Source organism: Schistocerca americana, chromosome X, assembly GCF_021461395.2.
Source record: "Schistocerca americana isolate TAMUIC-IGC-003095 chromosome X, iqSchAmer2.1, whole genome shotgun sequence".
NCBI classification, from domain to species: domain Eukaryota; kingdom Metazoa; phylum Arthropoda; class Insecta; order Orthoptera; family Acrididae; genus Schistocerca; species Schistocerca americana.
This window is the reverse complement of record NC_060130.1, coordinates 907983201-907998707: the sequence shown is the minus strand read 5'-3', so window position 1 is coordinate 907998707 and position 15507 is coordinate 907983201. Positions and strand designations below refer to the sequence as shown.

Below are 15507 nucleotides of genomic sequence, written 5' to 3'. Positions count from 1 at the left end.
CAAGTGATATCGCACAATTAAGCAACTATGAAACCTAGGTTTATGACATTTTTCCGTTGATTTAAGGAACAGTAATAGCATCAAACTACATTTTAACACATTTCAGAGGGATCCACTGGACATGTCGCTGTTTTCAAAACTCTTGACTCTTGTTTGGAAAGAGTCAACTTCGAATCCTAGTTCTTTGATCGGAATTTCAGGTTTTCATGGGTTCCCATAATCATTTCGGGAGAATTCTCTGATGGCTCCATAGCTAAAATGGTTCCTTCGACAAAGCCGTTGCCGATTTTCCTGTCTCATCTTCCTGCAAAATTTATGGCCTAAGATTGAATGAAATTACAAATTCAGATTTCTAGGTGCTCCAGTATCATTCGGCCCTATGATTTTTTAAAATAATTTACCACTTCTGTCGCCTCTAGCTATAATTTGTATTATGAATAACGGGATTTTGCACTGTGGTTCGGAAACAACTTTTTTCACTATGTACAACCTCGTTGATAGCGCCCGTCACGCTTTTCGCCCATAGAGCTGTTATATACAGATAAGTTACAACGCTAGAAAATCGCAGCTACATGCAGGAAGAACTGCGGACGATCTACGCTTGGTACGGGACTTTGTGGTTTACTCAGTATAAACAAATTTAACATATTGCGCAGAAAGAGCCTGACTTATGATTACATACTGCATAGCAATCACTGAAAGCAGTCATATCCATAAAAATCTCGGAGTAAATGTACGGAAAGAGTTGAAGTGTAATGACCACAAACCGTATCGCAGGTAAGGTAGATGCCAGACATTCACTGGAACTGGAAGAATCGTCAAGAAATTTAGTTCAGCCACAAAAAGGTTAGTTTACAAAACCCTCGTTCGACCAACTCTTAAATACTGTTTGTCCGTCTGGGATCCGTACGAGATATGACCGCTGGAGGAAACACAGAATATCCTAAGCAAGAGCAGCGCATCTAGTTTACAGGTTAATTTAGTTCGCGAGAAGGCGTTGTGGAAATGCCCAGCCAATTCCTGTGACAGACTTTCCAAAAGATACGTCGAGCATCACGGTGTGGTTTAGGGTTTAAATTCAGAGTGCGTACGTTCCTAGAGGAGTCCACCGCTATTTTTGCTTCCTCTTACGAGTATCTCGTGGAAAGTCCACGAAGGTAAAATTAAAGACATTCGAGCAGACGCGGAGGCTTATCAGCAATCGTCGTTCCCTTGGAACATTCGCTACTGGATCAAGGAAGGAAAAGTGACAGTGGTACGCGAAGTGCCCCCCGCCACACACGGAAATATGGCTGCGGAGTACAGATGTAGCCTCTCCTTTCTCCAATGAGATTCAGACCGCCTTAATCTTGTGCAGTAGTTTTTGGAACACACTTTTCCCTCAGCTAGTAAATCCAGTCTATAGGGAAATCATACAGTAGTTCTACTGCGGGGTAATTGTTTCTTGAAATATTCTGGAGGGAGAAAAAACAACTGTTTGCAATACTTGTGTTGAACGTCAGACGAAAATTTCACATACCCGCATTGGAACTGATTTAGTGCAGATTTCACGAGTCCGGCTTCTACAGACTTTAAACGGAGCGTGTTCACACATGTAGGTACATTTCGAAATAAATAATAAAAGGTGCAGATCTTAGATGCTGTGCTACTGTCCGTGGAAGCTAATAAACAAGGTGAAGTCTTGGGACCTCAAGTCCAAATAAGCGTGTACGGCAACATACCGGCGTGTTTACGGCGGGTGCGATAGAGACGTGCTCAGTCGTTCACTTCTGCCTTGTTTACTCAGCGGGATCTTTTGATGTAGATTCCCAGAGCATCCTGGGGCACGACCCCGGCCGCTTCAGATGCCTGATAGTCGTCCTATCCGTTTCACTCCAATTTCCTCTAAAAATCTGTCTGCGACGGAACAATGAACACATCTCAGGCTGGAAGTAGTATTCTCTACTTCCCCATCTTCGCATAAAAGATATTCGCTCATTTCTTTTTTTAAAAAATCCGCGTTTGCAGCCCTTCTTACAACTCAACTTCCCACTTCACAACAGCGTTTGTTGGTGTAATGTAAAATTACACTGGCTCGGGTAAGAAGAAAGCACTATAAGCAAATGATCCGTTATGACAGTCGAGGTAGTCGAACTCACTTGACAACTTATCAGAACATGAGGATAAAAGCAGCTTTTCTTATCAATCTGTTCTAATAATGTAGTTAGATTTGTCTTATCACGATGTACGCATACAGTGACTTGATAATTCATGCTCTGATTTTCCTCGTGCAACAAGCATTGAGTTATCCACTTTAACAGGAATTGAGGAATGTTACAGAAGGTGTTTTTTTTTTTTACATGTCAATGTTTACATTTTCTATCAACAGGATCGCATCGGCAGTCAGTTACACTACATACAAAACCAAACAACATCTCCAGCATAAATTATTCTAGCTTTATAACTTAAAAAAAAAACTAAGTGTCAAAAGTAACAAGAATTCATGTCTGATCCTCCGATATATGGACTTGGGGGACAATGTGAGCAACCGTCTTCGGTCGTTTGCAGATATGACTGTCGTTTATCGCCTAATAAAGTCATCAGAAGATCAAAACAAACTGCAAAACGATTTAGAAAAAATATCTGAATGGCGCGAAAAGTGGCAGTTGACCCTAAATAACTAAAAGTGTGAGGTCATCCACATGAGTGCTGAAAAGAATTCGTTACACTTCGGTTACACGATAAATCAGTCTAATCTAAAAGCCGTAAATTCAACTAAATACCTAGGTATTACAATTACGAACAACTTAAATTGGAAGGAACACACAGAAAATGTTGTGGGGAAGGCTAACCAAAGATTACGTTTTACTGGCAGGACACTTAGAGAAAGTAACAGATCTACTAAGGAGACTGCCTACACTACGCTTGTCCGTCCTCTTTTAGAATACTTCTGCGCGGTGTGGGATCCATACCAGATAGGACTGACGGAGTACATCGAAAAAGTTCGAAGGAGGGCAGCACGTTTTGTATTATCGCGAAATATGGGAGAGAGTGTCACAGAAATGATGCAGGATTTGGGCTGGAAATCGTTAAAAGAAAAGGGTTTTTCGTTGCGACGTAACCTTCTCACGAAATTCCAATCACCAACTTTCTCCTCGGAATGCGAAAATATTTTGTTGACACCGACCTACATAGGGAGGAACGATCACCACGATAAACTAAGGGAAATCAGAGCTCGTACGGAAAGATATAGGTGTTCATTCTTTCCGCGCGCCATACGAAATTGGAATAATAGAGAAATGTGAAGGTGGTTCGATGAACCCTCTGCCAGGCACTTAAATGTGATTTGCAGAGTATCCACGTAGATGCAGATGTATGTCAAGTTCGTTATTTGTCATTATATGCGACCAAAATGGCAACTAATATGCGTTCGTAATTTCCCCCACCCACAGTATCTTTATTCTTGCCCACCTGCCAGCCAAAAATAAGGCCACTCAGATCCTATCATTGATGAGATCAGTCAGAAATAAAAGACGGAACAAGATGAATGTGAATGAAGCTTTAAGGAACTAATTTTGTACACACTTAATTATGAACCCCGCGTACACGGGCTGAATTAACAGAGCGTTCTGCTGGAAAAAAAAGATGCCTGTGGTGAAGATTTCAACCAAGAAAGTTTGTAGGTTGCCAGGAGTAGCACTGTAACACTGTCAACTTTGAACGATGTCGTATACATTCAGCAACCTGACTTTACTATCAGTGAAGGCTATGAAATTCTCAAATGGACTAGTACGGTAATTCCTATAAAATATACGCAGTCTGCTCAACCTTGCTGCGAGCTCGTAATTTGTCTAGACAATTATTTTATACATTAAAAAAAAGGAATCCGTTCTGTGCTGCGTTTTGTATTACATTTGCATATATAATTATTAACTACTAGGTCTACAATTTTGCTTCCACAGTTTTTTTCTCGAAGTTTGGGGCTTTATTGTGAAAACCTTACATAAAAAAATATGAGTCATAGTATTGCCCATCGCTGGCCACTACATTCTCCCATCTTTCGGAGAGCATACGAATCCCGTGGCGGAAGAACTAGGCGTCTTTTGTGGAGATCCATGAATCGATTCAATTTTGCACTTTTTTATATGATCGGAAGTACTGGTCAGCCAGACTGTATACCACTGATCGAAAAAGGTGGTAGTCAGAGAGAGAGAGCAACGTATGAAGAATACGGCGGTGGGGTAGGACTTCTCATTTCAACGTTTCCTTGCATATTTTGACGGGTTTTGAGACATGGGATCGAGCACTGACCTGCTGCAAAATTACCTTTACGTGTCTATCGCTGTATTGTGGCCGTTTGTGTTTCAGTGCTGGGCTCTAACGCATCAACTGCGCCACACAAACTTGCTTTGGGTCACATTCATCCCGCGGGCCGCGGGCTGGACACGCTTACTCTAAATTGAAATTATCCACCATCTTTATTTCTGAAAGTTGCCTTCGTTAGTTGAAAACATTTAAAGTCTGCCGCTAATGCTTCTAATCCCACTACTGTCCCACTTTCAAATAAATGAACCCTTCTCTCGCTTTTCCCTCGTCTTCTAATGCAGTTAATAACGGTCTGTTCTTAGTGCGACAGCGAGAGACTGCAGGAAATATTCGACTATGGTGTGCGATGTCAAGTCGATCACCTAGCTCTGTTAAATCTGCGGCACATTTCGGCCGCGAAACAGTCGCGTCGGTGTGGAGAACTCTTTAACACTTAGTTGTCCAGAACTTTCACGACGCTTTCTGCGTCAGATGCCCAGATTGATGCCCTGCACACTACAATGTGGTAGCCATTAGACCTTGTCTTTAAGCGGGGAATGTGTGGAGTACATTCTCTCTTGGCATACCGCGTATCTTAACTCGATCACGGATGTGATGCAATGGAAAACGACCAGAACTACTTGTGTGCTGAACAGCCGCGTATCCAATAACGTGCAATAAATGTGTATCGAAACATTTGTGCAATCGATTGCAATGTATTCCAACTATAGCTTTACGGTACAGAAAAGCTTCCGACGTACATGGCCTTTGACGAGGTACGGACATCCAACGTTTTGTCTACCAGCAGTACATACGTTATCCGATCACTTACAATAAATTCTAGTAACAGCATGTTTACGGCCGACGTGTTTCGATTTTGCCACGATATTTATTTCCAGCTATCGTACCCTTGGTCACAACCCATTAAATCAGTAGATTTCCCCATTCTCTGTATTCGTAACACCAGCCACACTGAAGTTTCTTTGTAAATTTGGTAGACAACTGCTTTACGATTCCGGACGAAACGAGTTTACTATTCCGAGTCACTATTTCCACAACGCGTTTCGAAGTGTAGATTAATGTGGATTACAATGACATGTTTATGTTGTGCTACGGTTCACATGGCTGGGAGCACTATGGGACTTAACATCTGAGGTCATCAGTCCCCTAGAACTTAGAACTACTTAAACCTAACTAACCTAAGGACATCACACACATCCATGCCTGAGGCAAGACTCTAACGTGCGCGGTTCCGGACTGAAGTGCCTAGAATCGCTCGGCCACAGTGGCCGGCTACTGCGAAGTGAGAGATCCGTAAACGGAACGCAAGAGTCATAACATGTGGTGCTGGTGTAGAAGAAGTAGGAGGTACGTACATCTGAAGGTCCCTTCCTTACACCTCACTGTTGCAAACGGGCGTTACACCACGACACAGACATCCATCTGAATACAGCGAACAGACACGTCAATGACCGGACGGAAAGTTCATAATTTTGTGAGGGGGGAAAAAATAATGCGTGGGGCACGAGGGAGATTCGTACACGGATCTACCCCTTCGCAAGACAACCCGTGACTACACAACAAAGACGCCGCAGCTCTTTAAGTTCGCATCGTAAGCTTGGACCGTTCACTTTTTCTGTTTTGTCTCTTCTTCAGCATATCTTCTGCCTCTTTCCATGTTCGATTTGCGTTTAGCTTTCGACGGGCTATCCACTGGGCCATCTTACCACTAAACCGTGGGGGGGGGGGGGGGGGGGGGGGGGGATGGAGAGTTTACCTTGTGAGAGGTACTGTTGTGCTGTCGAAAGTTCCCTGGATCAATACCAGCCGTAACACGAAGTCTTCCAGAAAGTTCCCCCACACCACTACGCCAGCAGTAGAACATTGGCAGAATGGGACCCCTCTACAAATCACCATACTGACGATGGTTATTCAGGGTAGTCCAGAACCACGAATTCTTTGCCGAGAATGCGATACCATTCATCACAAGTCCATGCTTTCCGGTCTCGGCACCACTCCAGACGCTGCTGTTTGCTCGAAACAAATTCGCTAATGCTAACATCTTGGCTTCAGCCGTTTTATTCAATGATATACTATACTGCCTATTAGCGACATGATTATCTATGCCGGGACTCGAAGCCATATTTCCCGCTTATCGCGAGCGGTCGCCTTAACTACTCCGGCTGTCCTTGTGCGCCAGCAGTATAATTCAGCGAGCATAAAATGATCAATGTAAGGTACTATGTAATAAGGATGGAGGCAGCGTGATACACAGAATTTTGTGTTGGTCCGAGGGGCGTACAAAAATGGCTGAAGGGGTTAAGTCGACAGCTCGCGATAAGCCCGAAATCCGGGTTCGAGTCCCGATCGGGCATAAATTTTCAGGTGTCACTAACACGCAGTATGCCAACGCCTTATACAGCTGAAGCCAAGATATTCGCATTGACAAATTTATTTCGAATAATTTCGTGCGGCTGTAGATCGACATTAAGGCCCGATTCTTTCAGACATGCAACGTAAGCTGTAGTTTGTGTTGTGTTAAAGACAGCCTACGCAGGAGACGGTCATTCTCTAGTCCAGCTGCTCTTAGTTTCCGACCAATGGCGCAGGACGATACAGAACGATGCAGGGAGTCCATTACCTGTTCCCAGTTGGCAGGCGTAGATGTGTATGGCTTGCGATGTGCATAATACTGCAATCTCCCTCATAGTCCTCAGACGCGATCGACCGGAACCTGGACGACGGGTACACCTATGCCTTCTCTCACGTTCGTATGAAGTCCATCATCGGGGCACTGTCACATCCGAATGCCCCACTGATCTGCATATTTCCCGATGTGACCAGCTGGCCAAATGGAGCCCCACAATATGGCCAATTTCAGACCCTGTCAGGTGCTCTTAACACTGTCCCACCGGAGTAGACAGCATTTCCGTAATCACTGAACAAAGCTGTTATATACCTTACCAGGCTGGTAATAAAGACTACAGTGCTCTGGTGGCAGTTCTAGCTGTCACAGAGAATTGCAACTCTGATTCACATACCCCCGACGGCGTGTACGTGTACCAAGTTATATTGACATTCGACCATGTCTTCTGGTGCTTCCCTTTTCTGTCAGACGGCTTATTTTATACGAAGAAGCAGACCCCCTTATAAAATAGTACCAAATTTAGGCGAGTTTTCGTTTAGTATAAACATTCCAAATAGAATTCTAAAAAAAATGGTTCAAATGGCTCTAACAACTAAGGGACTTAACATGTGAGGTCCTCAGTCCCCAAGACGTAGAACTTCTTAAGCCTAACTAACCTAAATATAGCACACACATCCATGCCCGAGGCAGAATTCGAACTTGCGACCGTAGCGGCAGCGCGGTACCGGACTGAAGCGCCTAGAACCGCTCGGCCACAACGGCCGGCAAAGAATTCTATTGCGCACTGAATTCTAATTTAGCCACTTTAATGAAATACATATAACACGACAGCTTTCCGAAAGCCGTATAAAAAAACTACACTACTGGCCATTAAAATTGCTACACCACGAAGATGACGTGATACAGACGCGAAATTTAACCGACAGGAAGAAGATGGTGTGATATGGAAATGATTAGCTTTTCAGAGCATTTACGCCGGTGGCGACACCTACAAGGTGCTGACATGAGGGAAGTTTCCATCCGATTTCTCATACACAGACAGCAGTTGACCGGCGTTGCCTGGTGAAACGTTGTTGTGATGCCTCATGTAAGGAGGCGAAATGCGTACCATCACGTTTCAGACTTTGATAAAGGTCGGATTGTAGCCTATCGCGATTGCGGTTTATCGTATCGCGACATTGTTGCTCGCGTTGGTCGAGATCCAATGACTGTTAGCAGAATATGGAATCGGTGGGTTCCGGAGAGTAATTCGGAACACCGTGCTGGATCCCAACGGCCTCGTATCACTAGCAGTCGAGATGACAGGCATCTTATCCGCATGGCTGTAACGGATCGTGCCGCCTCGTCTCGATCCCTGAGTCAACAGATGGGGACATTTGCGAGACAACAACCATCTGCACGAACAGTTCGACGACGTTTGCAGCAGCATGGACTATCAGCTCGGAGACCATGGCTGCGGTTACCCTTGACGCTGCATCACAGACAGGAGCGCGTCGGATGGTGTACTCAACGACGAACCTGGGTGCACGAATGGCAAAACGTCATTTTTTCGGATGAATCCAGGTTCTGTTTACAGCCTCATGATGGTCGCATCCGTCTTTGGCGACATCGCGGTGAACGCACATTGGAAGCGCGTATTCGTCATCACCATACTGGCGTATCACCCGGCGTGATGGTATGGGGTGCCATCGGTTACACGTCTCCGTCACCTCTTGTTCGCACTGACGGCACTTTGAACAGTGGACGTTACATTTCAGATGTGTTACGACCCGTGGCTCTACCCTTCAATCGGTCCCTGCGAAACCCTACGTTTCAGCAGGATAATGCACTACCGCATGTTGCAGGTCCTGTACGGGCCTTGCTGGATACTGGAAATGTTCGACTGCTGTCCTGGCCAGCACATTCTCCAGATCTCTCACCAATTGGAAACGTCTGGTCAACGGTGGCCGAGCAACTGGCTCCTCGCAATACGCCAGTCACTACTCATGATGAACTGTGGTATCGTGTTGAAGCTGCATGGGCAGCTGTACCTGTACACGCCGTCCACGCTCTGTTTGATTCAATGCCCAGGCGTATCAAGGCCTTTATTACGGGCAGAGGTGGTTGTTCTGGGTACTGATTTCTCAGGGTCTAAGAACCCAAATTGCTTGAAAACGTAATCACATGTCAGTTCTAGTATAATATATTTGTCCAATGAATACCCGTTTATCATCTGCATTTGTTCTTGGTGTAGCAATTTTAATGGCCACTAGTGTATTACGAAGAGGAAATTGATGCTTTACTTCAATGTCGCGCAACATACATCAACATGACAAATTTCGTTGACATATAGGCAACGTTTTTTCGAACGCAGAGGAGGGGACTCACCTGTCGGTCCCTGTCGGGCAGCGAGCAGTCGGAAGAGGCGCTGAGCCGGCGAGAGGTGTCCATTCCGCCCGCCACAGCCGAGGACCTGCGTTCGCTTCCCGTGGCCGGCATCTCGCGTCACGCTGCCGTCTGCCTCTGCAACACCCACATCACGCCGTCTTACAATAAAACACACTATCACAGAACAGTCAACTTACTCATAAAGTTGAATCGTGACCCAGTATAAATTACGTCGACTTAGTGGCTTTATTATAGTCGCCATATTTCATTTCTCTGGAAATTTTAATTATACCGGGTGATCAAAAAGTCTGTATACATTTGAAAACTTAATAAACCACGGAATAATGTAGACAGAGAGGTAAAAATTGACACACATGCTTGGAATGACATGGGGTTTTATTAAGAGAGAGAGAGAGAGAGAGAGAGAGAGAGAGAGAGAGAGAGAGAGAGAGGAAGGAGGAAAAAAAAAACACCCCATATTGGTAGACGCGTGAAAGATCTCTCGCGCGCGTCGTTTGGTCATGATCGTGTGCTCAGCCGCCACTTTCGTCATGCTTGGCCTCCCAGGTCCCCACACCTCAGTCCGTGCGATTATTGGCTTTGGGGTTACCTGAAGTCGCAAGTGTATCGTGATCCACCGACATCTCTAGGGTTGCTGAAAGACAACATCCGACGCCAATGCCTCACCGTAACTCCGGACATGCTTTACAGTGCTATTCACAACATCATTCCTCGACCACAGCTATTGTTGAGGAATGATGGTGGACATATTGAGCATTTCCTGTAAAGATAATCATCTTTGCTTTGTCTTACTTTGTTATGCTAATTATTGCTATTCTGATCAGATGAAGCGCCATCTGTCGGACATTTTTTGAACATTTGTATTTTTTTGGTTCTAATAAAACCCTATGTCATTCCAAGCATGTGTGTAAATTTGTACCTCTCTATCTACATTATTCCGTGATTTATTCAGTTTTCAAATTTATACGGACTTTTTGAACACCCAGTATTTTATAGCATTCATCTTTTAACTATTAGAAACGGTTCACTTTGCGTCGTCGTCGTCGTCGTCGTCGTCGTCATTCCGAAGACAGGTTTGATGCAGCCCTCCGTAACAGTCTATTCTGTGCAAGCGACCTACATCAACACCCTGTAAATGAAGGATGTTGCCTGCTTCCATTTAACATGCTCTCTGTAATCTAGTATTAGTTTCTCTCTTCGAAGCGCGTGCTCGCTCTTTCTTCTATTACCAAATTGAGATTCCTCTATGTCTTAAAATATGTCCACAAAATCTCCTTTTCCACAATTCGATTCGGTGTCTGTTCTTTAATAACTATCTGCCCAAGTAAGCTCCAGCACTCTTCTGTAGCACCATGTTTCAAAATCTTCAATTCTCTTCTTCTCTAGCCTGTTTATCGTCCATGCTTGACTCTCGCTCAATGTGAAACTGCACAGATACCTTCATAGAAGCATTCCTAATATTTCAGTTTATATCCGATGTTAACAAGTTGTTCTTTTCTCAGAAGCGCTATTCTTGGTACTCCCAATGTGCATTTTATATCCTCTCTACGGTCCGCCCCCGGTAGCTGAGTTGTTTAGCCGGCACGGTAGCTCAGCTTGTTCGGTCAGAGAGCTGGTTGGCCTCTGTAATAAAAAAAATGAGTGAAAGGATCAACAACGAACTTTAACGGATGTCATGTGACGTCCGCAACGACCAAACAACGATCAACAACGAACAAACTGAAAAAAAAAAAAATAAAAAAGTAGTGGTCAGCGCGACAATGTCGATCCTAAGGGTCCGGGTTCGATTCCCGGCTGGGTCGGAGATTTTCTCCGCTCAGGGACTGGGTGTTGTGTTTTCCTAATCATCATCATCATTTCATCCCCATCGACGCATCATCATTTCATCCCCATCGACGCTCAAGTCGCCGAAGTGGCGTCAAATCGAAAGACTTGCAACCGGCGAACGGTCTACCCGAAGGGAGGCTCTAGTCACACGACATTTTTTATCCTCTCTACTTCTCCCAAATGCTGTCCAAGTAACAAAGCTCATCGCTGTTTTTAATGTAGCACTTCCTAATTTGATTCAGTCAGCATCACCTGATTTAATTTAACTACATGACATACACTTATTTTTCTTTTGTCGGTGTTTTTGAAGATACTATCCAGTCCGTTCAACAGATCTTCCTAGTCCTTTGCCGTCACAAACTGGGTTACTACGTGATTGGGAAACCGGTAGGTTTCTCTTCCCGAATTTCTCCTTGTTTTCTTCACTGCATGTACAGATTGAGTGAGATCGGAGATCGGTCATATTGCTGTCTCACTTTCTTCTCAGTTATTGCTTCCCTCCATTGTTCTGCAATTCTTAAAGCAAAGACTGGTTTCTATACAAGTTTTAGATAACCTTCCATTCTATGAAACTGTAACTGTAGCTGGGATAAAATACAACAGTTTGTTCCAGTTACCATTATCAAAAGCAAATGTAGGGGTACTCCTGATATTTGGCTTGTCAGTTCAGTTGCTTTCGGTTCTGGTTCCGTTTGCAGTAATGTCCAGTTTCGCGCAGTGTCAGTCGTCTGGGAATCACCGCAGTGCTTGGCAGAGGGTACTTTCTATGGCATCCTTTTTCTGCGTTTCATTCATGGATCGATCATGGAAAGGACGTCTTGGGCGAACTACTACTTGCGTCATTTTATCTGCGCGAGATCTGTGAGATGGATACGTAGGGGCCTCAGGAACATTCGTCTTTTCTGCCGTGAAAGGCGATCCTTGAAATATTCTAAAAGCGAGATGGACAGCGTGCTACTTCCAGTATCTGATGTTTAACGTTGTCCAAGAGATCTGTTGTACTGTCTTACCAGTCTTACAATTCTGTGACACTCCACACCGCCCTTCTTTTGGGTATACTCCTTGTCTCCTTGCTAGTCCGATATGAAATGTATCCTCGCAGTTGAGCAGTGTTGAAGTATGGACCATGTAAGATTTTTGTCAACAACAGCTTTTTTAAGCAAACAGAAGTTTCTCACTGTCCTACCGATGAATCGCCGCCTGTTGAGTTCCTTAATACTTCGCTTAGACAATTAAAAGCGCGCTCTAAAGCGTGGAAGATTCTAGAGCTGAAATCTGTCGGAAACTGAAGCTTAGGAAAATCGCAAGTGAGTCATTGGAGAATACTCTCCAACTTGACGTGATAACATTATCTAAACTGCAAAAACTAAATCGACCTTTCAGTTCTGCCAGTATTTTTCAGTTTGAAAAATGATGATGGTTTCACCTTTCACCTTAGTCTATATTCCACGAAGATTGTAATTCACGCCATAACTAACGAGAAGATGAGTCTTATGTGGAGAAAGGTCTTATCTAAGTAACGTTTGAGACGACTAAAGCGATGGAAATCTAAATGAAGTCATTAGCTCTAGTATACTTTCCACTCGTCTTAACTTCAAAGCTCCTCTTCGGATACACCGAGCGAGGTGGCGCAGTGGTTAGCACACTGGACTCGCATTCGGGAGGACGACGGTTCAATCCCGTCTCCAGCCATCCTGATTTAGGTTTTCCGTGATTTCCCTAAATCGCTCCAGGCAAATGCCGGGATAGTTCCTTTGAAAGGGCACGGCCGACTTCCTTTCCCATCCTTCCCTAATCCGATGAGACCGATGACCTCGCTGTTTGGTCTCTTCCCCCAAAACAACCCAACCCAACTCTTCGGACACGAAGTCCGAAATTAACGCGAGAGGGAGAAGTACAGCGAAGGGCGTTCACTGTATCGACATTGTTTCCTTATACTGTTATACTTGGTAATTTCAAACGATCGAGCTTGGTAACAAATAGATTTTCTCCTCTTATGAAGAAAATTACGTTTTGGACTCCAAAACCAAAGAAAAACAAAAAGGAGACATTCTCCTTCCACCGTGGCGGCAGTTACTGGAAAATTTTCTAGATCTCCATGTGTGAAATGCGGCAATTTATTGACATGAGTGACTGATAAAAGGGAAAAAGCTGGAAGCATTGTTAGTGTGGTATACCGTGAGAGTATCACTAACATGCAGGGTGAAGCAGAGCTTCACCGACATACTTTCAAAGGTTGTTCAGTGATACTTTGAGTATTCTGGTTTCATATACCCACAGTTTCCGACGGCACATTACAGAGTTAATATATTTCGTTTGGATTGCCACCAATTAGTTTTGTATTTGTAATGCACTGAAAATAGTGCAGAACAGTACAAACATCTACGGTAAGCGCAGTGTGTCTGGTTTCTGTTCGATCGCGGTGCCTGCCGTTGATAACAGTAATATGCTATCAAGTTTGCATTCAGTACTGCTCGGCTCTGTCAAGGGTTTTGTTTTCCGGAAGTGTTAGTTGTGCGTTAACAGTGATACACAGCCGTGTTAGTCTACCACAATATTATTGCACTTGCACTTTGGAGTGAGAGCGCTTCGGTCAACTTACCGTGAATTTATCGTCTTTCGGGACGTGCCCATACAGCTATCTTAAGAGTGTAAGATACGAATGTAACACAACAATACCCAGTCCCCAAGCGGAGAAAATCTCAGATCCGGTCACGAAACGCAGCAGGGCCCCTTCGTTTAGGAATCTACATTGTGGGTCTTGGAACTAGTCTTTAGTATATGCGCAACTGACCTGAAAATACTGACAGTGCGATGTCTTTTTCCTTAGTCACCACTATATTTATTTGCTGTAACGTCAGCGCGTGTTCGGCCACGGGAGACCTAGTGCAATAATAGCGTTGGCGGTTAGTACTATGGGTAGATTTACTGATGAAGAGATGGCCAATATGCACCAATGGGTTCACTGAATACAATGGAAGAACACTGAGCTGACCCCGCACCGATAGGAACCACATCACAGCACTTTTGCAACCGAGGGTTGTGGTTTTACTCCGTGTTGTGTGTGATGCACGTTTTTTTTCTTTTCTTTTATTGAATATTACAGGTTTCAGAAATTACAGAAACAAGGGTGACTGCGGTAACAAGCCGAATAATCACAATTACACTATTTTGGTACAAGTGACCCACGGTCTCTGGCAGCTCGTTGCAGAGTAATACTCAGAAGGTATCCCTGTAGAACCTCTGAATGATGGAGTTCTGCTTCATCCTGTATATTAAACATTTAGATACGAAGGGAAATAAGTGTTATGGGTTAAAATTTTAATTAATAAGAGAGGTTAAACACTATATCGTGCGTCGCACACGAACGGAAATGAGTTCATTGGTTCAAGATAGAGAAAACACCAAGCTCATCGAAACATGGAAGACAAAAACAAAACGCAGGCGATGTTGAAAGTTTGAAACCCTAGTGCACAGCCAACATACTCTTAACACCATTCAGCGCTTGCTCTGTTGCGTTACCCCAGGACCCGTAACGAGATTTATTGGTTCCCCTGCGGAACATCCAATTTAGTTCTCAGTGACGCTTCCATGGCAGGAATGAAATGTAGTCGTAGGCAGCCAGCTTTTACATTACCTAACAGATTTCGCCTTAGTGTCGTGTAGTTATTTGGTTATTAAGAAGGCTCGAAAGACAATGCGGTTTACTATCGAAAACAAAATAAAAAACCAATGATATTTTATATATGTTGCATCTTATTAACTTCGCGGCCGTTAATTATAGTTGGTGAATAATGCAACTCGTCTCAAATGCGTTTTAATTTTTTTTTAATGGTATAACTGGTTTCGGGCTACCATGCCCGTCTTCAGATGGCTAATATTTTTCGTTACACAGATGTTTTGATCAACAGCATGTCGTCTGCTCCACAATACGTTCCAGTAGATGGCGATTTGTTTCGTTGAGGTCCATGTTGCTTTCTAGCTCGATGTGTATGTTCTTGAATTCCACACAGCACACATACTGTAAATGTCACAGGAATTTTTTTACAATACGTATGCTGTTGATCAAAACACCTGTGTAATGAAAAATATTACCCATCTGAAGATGGGTATGGTAGCTCGAAATGGGCTAGGACACTAAAAACATTTAAAAAGTATTTGTGGCTGGTTGCACCCTTCACCAAATAAAAACCGCTTGCTAAGCGTTCTATATAGCTGGCACTTCGTACGCTCTTATGACTACGAAGAAACAACGCACATTTTATGACTGTACAACCAATAAGGGAACGCCTTGCTCCAGAAAAGTACGCTGAAATTTTGTGTTAGTGTGTCTAGCTGCATTAAAATAAACCATACATCCA

General features: G+C 43.9%; 1 protein-coding gene across 5 annotated transcripts in view; it reads right to left on the bottom strand.

Moving 5' to 3' along the window:
- Nucleotides 1-15507, bottom strand: part of LOC124554999 — a 168059-nt gene that overhangs the window by 120279 nt on the left and 32273 nt on the right. For all 5 annotated transcript variants that reach the window (XM_047128739.1, XM_047128741.1, XM_047128742.1 and 2 more), the window contains exon 2: nucleotides 9299-9433. In XM_047128739.1, coding sequence (XP_046984695.1) covers nucleotides 9299-9409 — 111 coding nt within the window. In that variant the 5' untranslated portion in view covers nucleotides 9410-9433. The remainder of the gene's footprint in view (nucleotides 1-9298; nucleotides 9434-15507) is intronic.